This window comes from Tympanuchus pallidicinctus, unplaced genomic scaffold, assembly GCF_026119805.1.
Source record: "Tympanuchus pallidicinctus isolate F22 unplaced genomic scaffold, pur_lepc_1.0 scaffold21, whole genome shotgun sequence".
Lineage (NCBI taxonomy): Eukaryota > Metazoa > Chordata > Aves > Galliformes > Phasianidae > Tympanuchus > Tympanuchus pallidicinctus.
Genome location: NW_026294733.1, coordinates 301325 through 318463, shown reverse-complemented (window position 1 = coordinate 318463; position 17139 = coordinate 301325). Strand labels below are relative to the sequence as shown.

Genomic DNA, 17139 nt, shown 5'->3' with positions numbered 1-17139 from the left:
AGAGTTTATGAAGAAGAGAAAACTGAGCTGGGGATGTGCTTGTGTCATGGCAAACTGCACAGAAATGGCTGGTTTCCCATTGCTTCTTTAACAGAGTCGTTATCTTCAGGGCAGTAGATGAGAGGATGACACAGAGCCAGCACAAGGCCTGGCAGCTCACCCCCCTGAAGGCAATGAATTCTGCCCTTCTGGCAGTTAGCAGCTGGGAAGGTTATTATTTTCCAGTATTCGTGCTGTGCTGCTCTCTCTGACGGAACGCATTGCTTTATTTCTTTACAATTGAGTTAAGTAGCATGTAACAGCTCTTCTGACATAAGTCAAGATAACTGCCTCCATTCTTTGCTGAACACGGTAATGATTTTGATCCATGTTGTGTTTTTTTTGTCTGCTGTTCCCTGAGCAATGTGTTTGCCCAGATCCTTTCACAGCTTGTGAGGTACAGAAATGTGTTTCAATGAGTGGTAAACACATTTGTTAGGAAGGAGCTGCCACTTACAACATCATCACCTTGGGAAATTAGGGTGTCCTTTGTGCCCAGCCTGGTAAATGTGATAAGCTTGACTTTATCTATATGGTCCTCGAAGGAGAAGCCAACTTGAAGACTTGGCATTTGGGGCTGCAGCTCTAATATGACACTCGAGCAGCAACGGTAGAGAAATTTACTCTATGACAGTAATTAAATACAGTGTACAAGGCAGGTAAACAGTGCTTTTCACTCCCCATTTTGATAATACAAAAACAAAACACAAAGAGATGTAAAAGAATACCTGAAGGTCAATACTTCATGATCCTGCTGTAATTGCTCGTTGTTTGACACAGAGCATTGATTCTAGCCATACCTCTGTTTGGGAAGGGAGTGGGATGAAGAAGTGTTGCAAGGTTAACAACCGTGCAATAATGGGATTTATAATGACTTTCTCTACGTCCTACAGCTTTCAGTGTGTTTGCATCCCTGAGAGCTCAGGGCAGTCTTGCGTAGTACTTAAGGTGCTCTAAAAAGTGAGCTTCGTTGGGATGGCTCTTGCACTGTCCCCACAGGAAGCGAGATTACAGCAGAGGAGACCTTCAGTTTGACCCAGACTGGCTGTCCCTGAGCTCTTGTTTGCACCCATGACGAGTAAAATGTCATCTGAGACATAGGGCACAGCCAGGCCTTGCCAGTCTCATCCCTACCAGCACAACAAATGCATTGATATCATGGGTCAGTGGTTGGACTATGGGTTAATGGTTAGACTAGATGGTCATAATGATCTTTTCCAAGCTTAATAATTCTCTGATTCTATAATGATTCTGTGATTCTCAGCTCGAGACCAGTGAACTGGATTCAGACAGACATCTATTCCTATCCCAGTGGAACTGCAGCATACAGGGCTGTTACCCATAGCCATAGCAGTCACCAGGGCAGCAGGAATCCTGCACAGATTCTGTCTCAGGAACACTCAGCCAGCAAGGAAAGAAAATCTTCAAATTCCAGTTGAGGTCGCAGTCCATATTTTCTGGCTGAAGATATCTGTCTTTATCTGCAATGCAGATAAAAGATCCACGTGGCACACACTGTAATTGATTTGGTGCAGGAAAAGGTTTGGTACCTGCATAACTGCCAAAATTCAGGAGCCTCACTGTATCACAGCAGTGCTGGCCCTCACCCTGCTGGATTAAAGCTGACATAGGTAGGCTGACAGGAGGTATGGCCACGTCTCCCTGCAGCGTGGATGTGCAGTAAAAGGTTGCCCAGCCACAATATCTCTCCTGGCATGGCACTGCTTGTTGCCTGCACCAAAGGTAGGACTTGTCTACGTAAGAGACAGCAGATACTTCTCAAGAGCTGAGCTGAGATTGCAGACTGAGCTCTCTCAGGGCCTGGGAGCCTTGATAAACTAATTTCAAAGACCTCGGGTACCAGTACAGTGAGTCTGGGATGTGCAGACCAAATATGAATCCCTCCAGAGCCGAGTTTGTTCTCCTTCTGCAGCGTGTAGGAAAACAACAAGGATCTGGTTTGTTCTCTGATGTCATGGTTGCAGTAAGTCTGGATGCTGACAGTGTGCAGTGAGCACTGCTGCTGGACCTCGAGCAGCACAAGCAGGACAGAAATCTGCCCGGTTCCCATCAGCAGCACCTGGTGGTTTATTGCCACACCGGTGATCTGCAGCACGGGCTGATGTGCCACACAGCCCAGGGGAGGGCCAGTTTTCCTGCATACAAAAAGCAGCTCCAGCTGTCAGGTACTAAAGGTGCAATTCTGGTCTCTGTGATGTTAATCTAGTTTCAAACAGAGCAACAGAGAGAGGAATCAAGTACCATGATGGTTCACAGCGACTTTCAGAACAGCTGCATCTCCTGGTGTCTCCAACAGCATAATGCCACATCTCTGTGCATTACTATTAATCTTCACTCTTTCCACTGAGGAGAACATCAAAGCTCCCACACCTGCACCTCCTACCTGGGATCTGCCTGCTCTCTCTCCCCTCTCCTTGGCGGTTCTCTGCTCCTTCTTGAGCTCCAGCCCTCCCTTATCACATGCAGCAGTTGTCTGTTGATTACAAGAATCAAAAGAACATTGAGCCGTGCACAACGGAGCGTTTCTAAATGCCTGCAAGCCCCTGGCAAGAGGAACTCGGTGTCAGGGCCTCTTTTCACAGAGTTCCTCGCAGTGACTTGGCACATTCATCACTCTGAAGGGTTCCTGAGCACAGAGACACACAGCCAGGCTGCCTCCAGCCCTCAGCCCCAGTGCCTTCCAGCACTTCTGTGAACTACAGAGTGGGATGGGATCCAGGAACGAAGTCACACCCCCAGGCTTGTTTGAACAAGCTCTGGCAAGCTTATGCTTCCATTCTGAAAATACACCACTACCAAGTGCCAGCCAAAGTCGCTGCTTTGTCGCACTGGAGAGGCTGCACCTGTTTGTTAATGCCAAAAGGCATCTGTCTCACACTGATTAGCACGAGCGTGTGGCAATAAAAGGAGTAACTTCTCTCTAGCATGGTGCTAACTGTAAAACTCAACAACTCCCAGCTATTATAAAAGAGCCACAAATATCCCAGAGAGCTTATTGATACCACATTGTGCTAACCTATTGCCAACAGTTCTGTAGAGAGAAAACATTTCAAATCAAAATAGATCGATTAAAAGTGCGTATGCTTGCACTTCTGGACTGCAAACATCAGATAGGCATGGGGTTATAAACACTGAGCAACAAAAGTATAGTACATTTTGTTTAGGAACCACGTTTTTACTCGCTTATATAAATCACCAGTTATCTGAGTGAATAACGGAGGAATTTTGCTGCAGAACTGGCATTCTGGTTTTTGAGCTGGCCCAGTGAGAAGTGTGCGCGTGAGGAAGGAGTCAATTCATTTATTTCTCTCAGGACAGTGCAGTGTATCAGAAGTAAGGGGGTATGACCAGACAAGATAAGAGGACTAACAAAGGGAAAATATAAGCTGAGAAACAAAACCCAGCTTCCCAGAGCAGGATCCATTTATCTGTGCAGCAGCCCGATAAGAAACCAGGGGAACGCATGGCTTGGGCTCTGGGGAACATTGCTCGAAGAGACAAAGCGTTAATGAGCGCACTGGAGAGGAGGAGGAGGTTCTGCTCCAGCTCTGCCATTTGACAGGGCTCTTGGGCAGCCATGCCCATTAGTGCTTGCTAATGAGAAATGAGACTGAGCTCAGACTTGTGATTTGTCTTTAGTAGTGGAGAAGTAGGTTAAAAATTCCAAGGAGGACGGGAGCACCTAGGGAAAAAGAAAGGGGTGGGCTGCTAGCACTCATGTAACAGCCAACACCTTTGGGGTATCCTCTGGAGGAGGGTTACTTTAAGATATGGTTCTATGGAAAGCCAATTACCCCAACACCCCACAGAGCCTGAATTCAAGAAGTGCCCATGGGATAGAAAAACAATAAAGAATAGAGCAAAATAAATGTCTCCACCGGTAATTGATGGATGCAACATGGACCACAGGTCAGTGAAACATGACCCAGTCATAAAAGCCAGCGCAGCAGGCTGCACTCTGGCTTCCTAATCTGGCTGTGACAGATGCTTTGTCTCAGCAGGTCGCCTCCACACTGTCCCAAAGTTTTGTTGGGTAAGCACGTGATGTTGTAAATCTGCCCCATGGCCAGGCTGCCCCATGCTTCTCTCCTGGCTTCTCACTGATGCTGCAGCCCAGGGTTTGTCATCATCCAAAGTGGCTTCAGCAAGCTTCTTCCAATTCCATCTCTTAGCAGTTGTCAGGGAAGGGAATACAAGACAGCATAAGATAATGATACAAATTGGCTAAAGAAGTGCTTTTTTAATTGCCCTCCTTGGAATGTAAAATAATAGGGATGGTATTTTGGTAGAATCATTCTTGTCCAAACCATTCAGAAATACTTGTGAGCAGTGGAATGAAGACTGTGGTCATTCTTCAGTAGCATTCGTGCTCTGTATTGAAAGCAGCAGATGCTGCTGGAAAGTTCCAGGCACTGTGGCCATTAATATCCTTCCCACACCTGAATGCACAGCTCATTGCTTTTTTAGAGAATCTGGAATAAGTATTTACCCTCGAGAATTCAAAATCTGCTTTTCTATTAGTATTTAACAGCACTTTCCAAGGAAGATCTGCCTTCTTAGTACACGACTGATGGAAACATAATTATTAAGTGTGCAATTACAGTGCTTCTTCCTGCAGTATCACTATTCAGCAAACAGGTATGACATGTTTCGTGAGCCTCTGGGTGCTATCATTGTCTTGTTCCACAGAAGAGGAGAGTAAGGATCAGCATTTCATGATCAGCTCATATAGGATTTGATAAAGCTGGAAGAAAGAACCAGTTTGGTTGTTTTAACTTTCTGTCTGCAGTATAAAGAAATACAACATGACACAGTACAAGGAAGTAGAATGTAAGAGCTTTGGAGCAAGGTAGCAATTAGAGGTCCCCTGAATAGGAGATGCCTGGGACAGTGGGGGGTGCCAGGAGAGGGGAGTGCAGAAGGAAGCACAAGAAATAGTCCTGAGGTTGGCTCAGAGGTTGGCCCATCTACGAGGCACCCGATTCCTTGGGAAAGGCCATCGGCGGTCCCATCATTTGTGTCCCTGTGTCCTGGGGCCACATTCGTGGTGATGCTGTGGACATCCCCAGAGCTGCAGGCATGGGGCAACCCTCCCAAGGGACAGAACTGCACAGGATGGATGCAGATTGTAGGGTAACGTTTGCCTTGTGGTTGTTTTCACCTCAGAGGTTTAGAACAGTACTGCAGAGTGCAGCTGCTTTCACTCATGTAGAAACAGCCATTGATGAGTCAGAACATGGGAACAGTTCTGCTGTCAGCCAAACAAAGACCCTGGGCTGCTGCCCTCACTGTGTTTGGAAAAGAATCGTTCCCAATTATGCATTCCAGTACACATGATTGCTCTGAGAACCAAACATATTTGCAGGACTCTTTTACTGCCTTCAATCTTTTGTTTGCCAGAACTGCTGGCTGTGGAACACAGAAAGTCCAGGGGAGAGCAGCAAGAACAAAGAGAGGTAACAGCAAACAAACGCTGTTAGGAAGAACAGAAAAAATAATTGGCTGGTTTTGTCTAGTGGGAATGAAAGAGATACATGATAATAACCTTTAAATATGTAGAGGTGTTATATTATAGAGTCTTACGTGGTGCTGTGTGGAGCCAGGAGCTGAACCCAATGATCCTTGTGCGTCCTTTCCAACTTGGGTATTCCATGATTCCATGGTCAGGAGACAAGAAGTAATAGATCTCACTGAAGGAGAGCTGTTGGTTAGACATTAGGAAGGGCTCAGAGCTCTGTGCAAGGAGTGTGTCACATCCCAGGAGCGCCAGGAGAGGTGAGGCACCCTGCGATCAAGAACAGGTTAGGCAGAGGAGTTCAGGTCCCTTTATTTCCCATGATCTTTCCTCATACAGTATGTACCTGATTAAAATACCACAGAACGTTTCCCTGCTGCCTGGGAAATCACAAGAAGTACTTTAATAGCTGCATTTCTGAGTTCTTTCCAGCTGTTTTAGCTGCTTGGGCTGCACAGATTAGCTCATAACCTTTTAATAATATAATTGAAAAGAGCAGGACTTCCAAACAAACCACTGTGTGTACAGACCCAGCTACCACTGAGTTTGCATGAAACCAATTGGAATCACACACAATGAAGGCCTGCAGTGCCATGCAGACTTGTTGTAGACCAACGAGCCCCGTGCTTTAGGAAGACATCTTTGTGGGCATCTCATCTGATTGCACTCCTTCAAGCAGCAGACAGTTCCAGTCAGTTCTTGCCATGCCAGTTTTGCGACATTAGCTTTGCTAAATTGAGTCCTGCAGGGTTGTGTTGGAGAGTTGACATCTGCACTTTGAAACTGATGCAGACAGTCATGTTGAGGAGACAAGCTGAGCAGTGTGCAGACATAAAGTGCCTTTCGCTTGCAGGAGCCCCAAGAGATGCTCCCAGCTCAAAGTTCCGGGGATCTGCTGCCAGTTCTCTTCCTCCTCAGCTAAGCTGGTTGATTTCTCCGAGGTGCAGGATGTTCTCAAATTCTTCCAAAATATGTGGGAGTGACAGTTGCCGAGTAACAAGAAGTCGTCACTCTTTTCCTGAAATGCTCAATCCCTCACGTTTCTGTTTTGTAGAGTGGGCAGATGAAGCTGTGAGTTGGGCACCAGTCTAGGACCAGGATTGCTCAGATCTCAGCCTTGCCCTTGGGTAAATCTACTGGGTCAGAGTTCAAAGAGAGGAAGGGATCTGACTACCTCTGGACTTCATAAACACCATCAGGGATGCATTTCATGATTCACTGAACTGACTCAGTGTCCAATGTAATGAGATTGTGGCAATGATGCTGTGGCCATGGAGAGGCTGCCTAGCATTTCTTCAAGAGGTGCTCTTCCCCAAGAGCTCTTCCCACATCACACACCAAGCAGAGTCATCATCTAAAGCTGACAGATCCCACCTCTTCACAGGAATTAGGAGGAAAATTCAGCCCTTTTGATATCTATGGGACTGGGCAAGAAGAGCAAATGAGATGATTGGGAATGGAGAAGCTGCCTTAGGAGGAGACATGCTGAGCTGGACAAAGAGAAGGATGATAGCACGAAGATTTACAATATGAAGAATGTAGTGGATAGGGTGAATGTTATCTGCTGGCCAGCAAGTGCTGCAGTGCCAGAATGAGAGGACATTTGCTGAAATTTGTAGGGGATTCATTCTAACAGACAAACAAAAATGTTTCTGTACAAAGTGGGGAGTGAGCTTCTGGAACTGGCAGCCTCTGGAGACTGTGGGAACAGCCAGAACGGTCAGGGATGGCAGATGGGAACTGTTGAGTCACAGCCTGAGCCACTGATTGAGCAGCTGGGGAAAGGACCAGGTCAGCCTGGGAGCACAGGTGAAAGCCATTCAGGTATGCAATTGGAAGGGGTGGAGCCTGGCTGCACCTCTCTCAGACCTCATTTAAGGTCTGACAGCCACTGGGGAAGGATCTCCCTTGTGGAGTCTGTCCTGCAAGCCAAGATCTTCAGAGATGGGTGAGCACCTTTACTTTTCCTTTGAAATGTCATCCTATCCACGTTGGTCCCTTTGGTGTTACACTCCTGTATTGCCCTTCCACGGTGTTGATCTTCCAATTGTAATAGAAGTCTAAGATCAGTCAGTGAATGAAAAGCCTAGCGATGGATGCCCAATGGTCCAGACAAAAGATTCCCTCTAAGATCTCTGATACAACCATAGTGGTTGCTAGCAGTATGAGCCACCTTCAAATTCCATCCAGGGGCACGTCCTCTTCTTAATGTCTTGAAATCTCATTCTTTGGCCCTTTGGCCCTCTTCCTCCCACGCAGCAGCAAGGAGAAGCACCTTGGACATATCCTGGATGCAAACAGTATCAGAGTTTGTGGCACGTTGTCAAAGTGAATGACACAGCAGAATGACGTGGGAACGGCTCCACGTTCGTGCACTTCAATAAGCTGGTTATAAACAAAAGGTTTCCTCCTCTAATGTTCCCGGTCTTTGCTGCCGCACTGGAGAGGACTGAACTAATGAAGATCTATCTCCTCCTGTGAGCAACATGAGGAACTGTTCCTTTTATATTACACTAAAAAGAACGTAAACCAGAAAAGGCGTTTTTTGCTGGCGATAGATCATGAGAGGCACTAAGGTATTGCTATTAGCAGTGGAAAAATGCTTTTCTCCCACAGCCTTCTTCAGCCCTATATCGTATAGCACTTCAGCAGAGGGTGTTGGGATGTCTGGATAGAAAATGAAACAGAAGATAAATTGGTACCTCCACTGGCATGTGAGTGACTTTGTCTTCCTTGGATTTGTCTTCTAACTTACAAAATGAGACCACAGATAACGACGACTTTACAAACCTGCCCTTCTTCCCCTCTCAGCCCCTCCTGAACAAATCCCTTGGCTGAAATGAGCTCAACGTGAAGATAAATGTTCTGGCAATAGTGTGCAGTATTATTTTTGGCACTTGAAGAGTCTCAAGCTAGATAAGGGAAGACTGAAAGGAAGACAGAGCTTTTCTTGTTATGTGTGGTTTTGTTTTCCAAATGCAAAGGACCAAATTCCAATCAGACATTTGAACACGCAGTCCTTTCCTTTTCTGGATTACTGCAGTGATTTCTGATTTTTCACCACATTAGCTGATTCTGAGGCTTTATTTCAAACCCAGCACATTCGGAGCCTGGATGAAATCACACAATAACGGAGCTGAGAGACAAAAGCATGCAAAGGCAGTGCCAACTCTATGGCTCCTGCCCAAACAAAGGGCTAATTTGGCTTCAGACACAGTTTGCTGTAGAAATGATAAGATTAACACCTGATATCAGGGGAAACGGCTGAGCTGCCTGTGACCTCCTTCTGCAGAATGGCACTTCAGCCTCTCTTTTATTAGCACACCTTAGAGGAGCTGCTTCTTCACACAGATCCTGCAGAGCCTTTGTGGAAAGCTCGGAGCACTGCTTCTGCAGGTACATCTGGGGGCATGTTGAATAAAACATGTGCCATTCGACACTGGGCTGCCGTGGGTAATGGGAGAGGGCACGCGTTCCTGCATGGCAGAGGGCCGTGAGGATGGAGCTGGCCTTTACAATAGAAGGATGAAGCATGGGGACACGCAGGAGTGGCTTTGATTCCAGCAGAGCCCTGAGCAAAGAACCCTGCTCACCCTGCATTGATCTAAATGCCTGCTGCATGTATTGCCTGCAGACAAGGGAAAATAAAAGCCCCAAACCTTTGCTCTCTGTGTGAGCGTGAGCTTGTTATAGACACAGCTACCTGGGAAATCAAAGGGGAAGGAATTATCAGAGCAAACTATGTGTTGCAGAGGTGGAAATTCCAGTGCTCAGAGAGCCTCAAGCACGGCTTCTGTTCTGCTTTGTCAAGCCTGCAATTTGATGCGAGGCACTGAGACTTCTGAGAGCTCCTCAGCAGCCTGTAAGGAGGAACAGGTGCCTGCACTGCTCTTTTAAATGAAGATGTTGCCACATCCCAGCTCTTGTGTTCTTCTGGCACACGAGCGATCGCTGCACGGAGTGGTCAGAGGCAATCGTGACAGCCTGTGGGGTATTGATTTACTCCAAACAGGCTTTGCAAAGGAGTCTTGCTCCCTTGGTCTTTGCCTTCTCTTCTGTTTGGCAGCCGGCGCAAGGCTGCTTCCCATCACCAGGGGCGCTGCAGCTTTCCGCAGGGATGCGAACACAGCTGAGAGCTATTTCCCTGCCTGGATGTGGAAGGATGTAACTTTTCCAAATAGCAGGGAAGGAACAGCAAGCTCATAGGCAGAAATCCATTAGTAAAGCTGCCTGAGTGCATTAAATAAAGCAAACGGAACTTTGCTGTTACACTCAAGTAAATAGTTTCTCCTTCTCAGTTTTCTCCCTCTGCTCTATAAATGCCATCGCCAGTATTTATTTGAGAAGAGCTGGGATCTATTTACTTATTTATCCATATTTAGTTTAAAAGCCCGGGCTCAAAATTAAACAGCCATTCATAATGTCATTATCTGCCCTGCTCTGCGGTCAGGTTCTGTATGTGGTGTCACAGGACAAAACCTTTGGCAAAGCCCTGGAGGAGCAGCTTAGCTCCTCATCCATCTCATCTGGCAGCACGATGGGCTTCCAGGCTTGTACTGCTGTGCTGCTTTGTTCTGGCATCTATCATGGCATGGTAAATCACTTTCTGAAATGTTTATTGGTAATAGTTGAATTCTTTCCACCCATTTAAGCTGCTTTTGAAAAATAAACATTTCCTTGTGCCTTGGAGTTTGATGGAAACACAGGGAGAGTTCCTTGGGTTGGAGAAACGACCGGTTCATGAGGTAGGGATGGAATTTACCAGTGCTGTGGAGGAGAATATCCTCCTCTTCCTGCCAGGATGGCGTCTCCCTGGAAGGAAGCAGAGGTTGCTTTCTTGTACCTATTTAGGAAAGCGGAGGAGGAGGTCAGAGAGCAGAAATAGCAAAGAGATTAAATTCATCAGCATAACAGCCAGGAGCCAATGTGGAGAGCAAGGGCTGGGGGCAGGTCAGCCTGGGGGTAGGCAGAGCAGGAGGTTGTGTGCAAATCCACTGGGGGTTACCTCTCAAGGACTCCAGTGTGACAGCCCCACAGCTGACCCAGGCTGGTGCTCTCAGTGCTCTTACCACTGATCCTTGCTCCTCTAAAGGCCTAAAATCAAAGTTTTTCTTTTCTTTTTGTCTGTAATGAGGAAGTCTGTTGAGTCCCTCTCCTGCATCTGGGAGTTACTTTCCAATCTGATGCACGCTGACTTTGGAGACGGCACCAATGACAAGCTGCTGAGATCACAGCAGCAATCAAGCTTCCTTTGATGGCGGTGCTAAAAATATGTTACCAGCTGACAGAGCCTCGGGGGAGAGAACATAAAGTTTGGTTTGAAAGAATACTTCTTCCTTTGTGTCCATGCACAGAGGACATCCCCTGTGTAACAAACATGCAAGTGGGTCTCTTCCGAACGGAAGCACCCGTGTACAGACCTGTACTACCTCCAACCCCACTATGAGGACGGCTTTAAAACCCTCTGAGCACTTTGGAGGACGGTGTCACTGACAGTTTTACCTCTCTGGTCAATCCAGCACTAATTGATATTGCATGGCAGGAGCTACATCTCAGGGGCTGGAGAAAAGTGCCTGGCCAGTAGCCCAGCTCAGTTTCACTTTGCTAAATCCAAAGCGTTGGCTTGCAAGCTCCCTGGCTGATGAAAGGTAGCTTGTGTGTCACGAATTGTCACGCCAGAGGTGTCCCTGAAGCCCTGCTTCAGTATCTGTAAAAGAAGCTGTGATGAGCAGTGTCACCTGCTGGGCCTTCTGGGGACAAGAGCTCCTCCTCTGAGCTGTGAATACTCAGATTCATGCCAGCACTGTGTGAGAATAACAGAGTGAGTGGCTTCAACAGACCTGCTCCTCTGCCACGGCCCGTGGAGCAATAGAATGACCAGCTGTGCTCCCAGATCTCCTTCCCCTTGCATGCACATTAGCTAAAGGTAGGTCCATCGTGCTTTTGGTAGGGGCCGTATGGACAAACAAGCACACACAGTATTGGCTCTCTGTTGGTGTGTTGTATGTTGGGAGGTAAAAGATTGAACAATCCAATTTGGCCCATGGAAATGCCTGAGAGGGAATGTTTAGCTGGCTAAGTGGAAGCCCCTTCCATGATTTTTGATGATTCTGCATGCATCACGGGAAAGGAAAAATTCACTTGTGTGGTCAGAGAGAAATACACCAGATTTATTGTACTGAGAGATACAAAAGGTTTTTCTATGCGGCTGCAGTAGCTACATAATGTTTCCCAAAAAAGGCATTCACCAAGAATGTCTGCGCTCAGTCAGCCTCGGTTCTGGAGGTGGACACCCCATCCCTAAACCTCTGTGGGTCCATTGCCAGCAGCGTGCCTGATGCTCCCATTTAGGGTGCTGGCCCTGAAGATGTACGACCTCCCTCTCACTGAGCCTTCGGTGTGGATGCTTTCTGGCTTGTTCTGGCAGCGGAAGAACATGAGGAAGCCATTGCGATAATTCTTGTTCATCCATCCGTAGAGCAGGGGGTTGACAAACGTAGAGCACATGGCTCCCACGTGGAAGACAGTGTACAGCAGTTTGTATTCATGGAAGATAAGAACCAGATCAAGATCAATGGCAAGCTGGAATATGTGGAAGGGTAGCCAACAGACTGCGAAGACCACAACTACCATCACCAGCATTTTGGTGGTCTTCCTCCTCCTGCAATGGTTTTCATTCCGAGATGTGGGACTGACATGGTTTTTCAGCTTGAACCAGATCCTGGTATAAGCATAACAAATAACTGCAAGAGGAAAAACGTACTGCAGGAGGAGCATGGACAGGCTGTAGATAGTGGCATCTCTGTTATTACCAGAAGGCCATTTTTCGGAGCACACAGCCATTTTGAGGTTGATAGATGGGATTTCCTCGTAGCGGAACTCTCTGAAGATGGCCAGAGGACCTGCTAGGATGGCTGCAGCCAGCCACATGATGGCTATGATGGTGAAGCTGAGCCTCCTGGAGATCCTGCTGTCCAGGTGGAACACAATACATCTGTACCTATCCAGGGCAATCACAGTCAGGGTGAGAGTGGACACGTGAACGCTCAGAGCTTGAGCATAAGGGACCAGATGGCAAAGAACAGCTCCGAACTTCCACTCATCCAGCAGCGTGTACACTAGGGTGAAAGGCAGACAGAGGGTGTCCACCATCAGATCTGCCAGAGCCAGGTTAGCTATGAAGAGGTTGGTCACAGTCCTCATGGTTTTGTACTTCACTATGATGTAGATGACCAAAGAGTTGCCAATGAACCCCAGGAGGATGATGAGGGAGTAGGCAGCAATCAGAACTACCTGGACCCCTGGGATCTTGGTGCTGTCCATCATTACAGTGCGGGACCCAGAGAGATCCAGGCTGGGAGTGACGAAGTCTTTAGTGTGCCAGCCCTGTGGCAGCTTCTCATCTAATGCTAGCTTCTCCATGATGAGGGTGCTGTTGGCTCCCTGCAGCAGTCCCATGCCTGGCTTGGCACTCTTGGATGGGAGGAGGAGGTCTGGAACACAGACACAGCAGAAGTGAGAGCAAGGGAGACAACAGAGCATCTGCAAGAGAGAGACTTAATGAATGTGTCCTACACAGCGTTCCGGGCAGTGACACCCTCGTGCCTTCCCACTTACCCCATTAGTTAGATGAATGCCAGTTCCCCAAGGAAACTGGGGCTCATGCTGCTTTCCATGAGTTCCTGGGATTCTGTTTTTTAGTTGTACAAGGCATAAAGTCAACCAGGATGAGACTGTAGGTCCTGAGAAGACCTGCTCATAAAGCCTTTCTGCACGCTGCCTCACTGCTCCTTCAGGCTGGGCTTTGCAAAACTGGGAGCTGATTTAAACAAAGCAAAAACGTGGGACCTCTTGGTCATCTTCAGATGGCAATATCTGTTATCTTCTGATCTCAGAAGCATCCTATGCTGCTCCCACCACGGGTGCCATCACCTGAGCATCCCCGGGCAGTGGCTGGCATTGCAGAGCTCCTGCTGGGAAGCGCACGTGCCGCAGAGCCGCGCACAGGCAAACAGCCGGAGCTGTGAACAAGCATCCAGCAGAGCTGCTGCTGAGAGCCAAAGCCCCGGCGTCAGCGAGCCTCTCCCCATGCCATACACAAATGTCTGTGAGACTCTGGCTCTAGGAGTGAGGGCCTTGGCCAGTGAGCCAGAAGTGACTCAGCCAGGAACCTGCGGTTGGCGTTTGGTGCCATCGGAACGGCCGAGTGTTGGCACAGAGGGGCTTTTGTGCGGTCCAAATGCAGCAGGAGGAAAGCCAGCTCTGTCATTAGCTCCTTCCCAGCCCCTGTGTCTCTGAAGTGCAGCTGGCATGTGAGGGGAGGGGTGTCATGGTTCCCAACACCCCTACCTTCCCTTATTTCCATCAAGGGAGCAAAAATCGTTGCCTGGCCCAAACTGGGCTGTTTGCAGAGCACTGTGCTGTCTGTGACCTGGCGACGGAAGAGGACAATGTTCTGCCACGGAGGGAGGGTGACATGAGGTTTAAATGAAGGTGGGAATCAGGGCAGCCCCCTGCTCACCTCAACCCCCTGAAGAATGAGCTGCCCCTGTGTGATGGGAACACAACCAGCCAGGTGCTGCAAAGCTGCTCCTGGAAGCTGCCCTGCCTGCACACCAGCTTTCTTCTGCCCTCTCCACACCCTCTGGCTTGGCTATCGAACTCCACAGCTGGCTGCTTTGTGCCAACCATTCCTCCAAATGAATCTGCTGGCTCAGCTGCTGCGATAATGGAGAGCACAAAGCTGCCGCCCAGTGGGCAGGAGTGCGGTGAGGGGCCACAGGGCCGGCGGGGGAAAAGCAGTGCTGGGCACGTCGCTGGGGGCGGCACTTTCCCTGTTAGGTTTGTACACTTCCCAGGCTGTCTAGCCTCACTTTATCACTGCCACTTGTTACCTCTTTTTTTTTTGCCTGTCCCATTTACCTGTAGTGCCCACATCCTGGCGTGACACCAGCACACGCTCCTTTCCCTCCTTCCCATCTCACCACCAGCACACTGCTGCATTCCATTACCACATCTGGGGCTGTTTCCTTTCGCTGCAGACTGGCAGCCGCCCCCCATCAGCGAGGAGCCAGGAACATCAGGGTTATTGGAGCTGTTTCGGTTCCTAACAAAACAGCCTTAATGGAGCTATTATTTGATTTGCTTTGCTTTGTGTTTTTTGATATTTTTTTTTTTTTCCTGAAGGGGAGCTATTAAAAATCAATTAAGGCATTTTAATTAAGAGGCAAAATGGTAATAATAAGTGTTCCTCCTCCAGGGGCAGCCTGGAGGTTGCAGGGATGCTGCTGGAGTGGACCATGGTCTGTTCTAGTGAGTAATGGAAGCGCTGGCGTATGTGTATGCTGTTGCCCGTGCCCAGCAGGCCTGCCAGGCAAGATGGAAAAATCCTTGGAGCTGAGAGCCAACTATTTTTGGGAGAGAAAAGCAGCAAAGCAAGGCCAGAAGGAGGCAGAAATACCAACGAAGCCAGAGCTGGATGATGGAAATCTCTTTTTCTCTCCCCAGCAGCAAGACTGGGTCACAAGCAGGCATGCTGCGTGGGAATAAAGGGCACAGAAAAGAGGGAGGCAGGGACAAAAATGGCTCAGAGCACGGCCAGGAATCATGATCCTGTCATGGCTGTCCTTGACTGGGAAGGGGGAGTGGAGGCACTCAGGCATCCCCTGCTTTCTGCTCCCAACCTGGCTGATGACAGCCACGAATCTCTTTCTATGGCAGCACTGGAGCATGAAGGCTGAGGCTGATGGATGTTTTATGGCTTGGCACACGGGTTTGTTCCATGCTGTGTCCTTTCTCCAAAGCAGCTCAGCTCCATCAAACCCCCTCATCTCTAGCAGCCTGCTTTGGAGCATTCATCTCATCCCCATCTTAGCAGCTGGTGAAGCCCCCTTCTGCCCGCGCTTCAGCACAGCATATAAGGGAAGAAAACACAATAAAATGGGATGGTTAGCAGAAGTTAACCAGCCTGCCTGAGGCCACACAGAAAGTCAACGTCAGGCTGGGAACGTAGCTCAGGTTCCCTCCAGTCTCCTGTACTCACCACCAGGGAGGAGGCAGCATCTCTTGGGATAACTAGAGTGGCCAAAAAGAGATGAGAAGAGTTGCATGAAAATACAATGTGTGAGTGATGTAGGGGAGGGGGCTTCACCCTCTGTGTGTGATGTGCTGGTTTGAGGGCAAGAAGCAGCTCTGGAATTATATCTTGAAGCTGAAGTGCAGGTAGAAATTATCCTGGGCCCCTCCATCTCCAGCGAAGGGGTAATTGCCCTACTACAACATTATGGCAGAAGGGGACACAGTACTGCAGGACATGCTGTGGGAACAGGGCAATGCTGTCCTGAGATAGCACAGCGTGACAACATGATGGGGCAGTGCACCTCATGAAGGCTACAGAGGGAAGAGAAAGGCCTGCAGAACGAACTCGGCTGCCCTGGGGGGTCTGCAGCCTTCGGGAATGTTTGGGAGTCTGGGACATATGAGACAGCAATCCCACTAACAGAACAGCCAGGGAGCAAACCCGCTGTCCTGCTTTGGGACAGACCAGAAACTCAGTTTTCTGGTGAAACACGTACTACAAGAGGACCAGGAGAAACTCTGTTCCACAACCAACATGCAAGTGGAGCATCAAGCAAGCAAGCACCAACTTCTTTCCTGCAGCCCTCTGTCTCCCTGTGCCTCTTTGTCCCTGAGGGCAGTGCTGAGCACCAGCAGCATGTGCAGCACCAGTAGCAGCTGGGAAGCTGGCAGAGCCTTGCAGAAAGCCACGAGGAGCTGAGTGCAGGAAAGGGGGGGGGTTTCCTCAGCATCTCAGCAGCACTGGGTAGCTGTACCTGCCTGGTTTCTGCAGCCCACTGCTCCGCTCTCACTCAGCATCCCACTTCCCAGGCTTCCTGCTTCTGCTTGGGAACTGTTCAAAACTCACCTGGCAGTATTTCTGATTCACTTTCTCTCTCTTTCAGCTCTCACGATCCCTGGATTGCTGGGATGCTTGAACCACGCAGCACGGCTGAGACCCGGCCCCAACTCACCCCTCCCCGACCCACCTGTGTCCTTCTGGTTCGGAACAGCTCTCCTCGCACTACGACCTCATCGCGGGCTGGGACCCGTCCCGTCTTCTCTCCTGGAGTCAACCTGTGGCCAGAAGGTGGAAAACACTTTTCTGCAACTGGCTTCAGAACGGCGAGGAAGTCAGGCAAGGATCGGGGCTGCTGCGGGGTGCTCCATCACCCGGGGAAGCCTCGGTGCCCCGCTGCCTCAGAGGGATGACTGACAGCCCCCCGTCTCACGAAGCTGGATGCCGTGTTAGCTCCTGAATGAGAGAAAGGCAGGGAGCGTGTGTTTAACAAACAGAAATGGAAAGGGGGAGGGAGCCTGCTGCTGCTGTTTATACAGTGCTCAGCCACTGAGGGGCTTCTTGCATCGAGGAGACAGGAGCTTTTCCTCCACATCCAGCTCCCTCTCCAGGGACAGCTTTAGGATGGGGCTGTGCCACCAGCTGGGTGAGCATCCATCCACCCCACCACACAGCTCCCCAGTGGCAGGGCTGGGAGCGGGATCGGGGC

The 17139-nt window shown here is 49.1% G+C and overlaps 1 protein-coding gene and 1 long non-coding RNA gene across 2 annotated transcripts; one reads left to right on the top strand and one right to left on the bottom strand.

The window, feature by feature from the left end:
* Positions 1-6323: 6323 nt before the first annotated feature.
* Positions 6324-10214, top strand: LOC128081520 (uncharacterized). Its single transcript, XR_008207212.1, has 2 exons — positions 6324-7523; positions 7632-10214. It is a non-coding gene; the product is annotated as an uncharacterized LOC128081520 (long non-coding RNA).
* Positions 10215-11580: 1366 nt separating this feature from the next.
* Positions 11581-16872, bottom strand: LOC128081518 (neuropeptide Y receptor type 2-like). Its single transcript, XM_052684834.1, has 2 exons — positions 16621-16872; positions 11581-13068 (listed from the first exon to the last, which is right to left on the bottom strand). Exon 2 carries the CDS (start codon positions 13031-13033, stop codon positions 11876-11878), a length of 1158 nt encoding a protein of 385 aa, XP_052540794.1. The 5' UTR covers positions 13034-13068; positions 16621-16872; the 3' UTR covers positions 11581-11875.
* Between the last annotated feature and the right edge of the window lie 267 nt (positions 16873-17139).

Coding starts and splice junctions, on each gene's coding strand:
- LOC128081518 (XM_052684834.1), bottom strand. CDS start 13,033: ATGGGACTGCTGCAGGGAGCCAACAGCACCCTCATCATGGAGAAGCTA.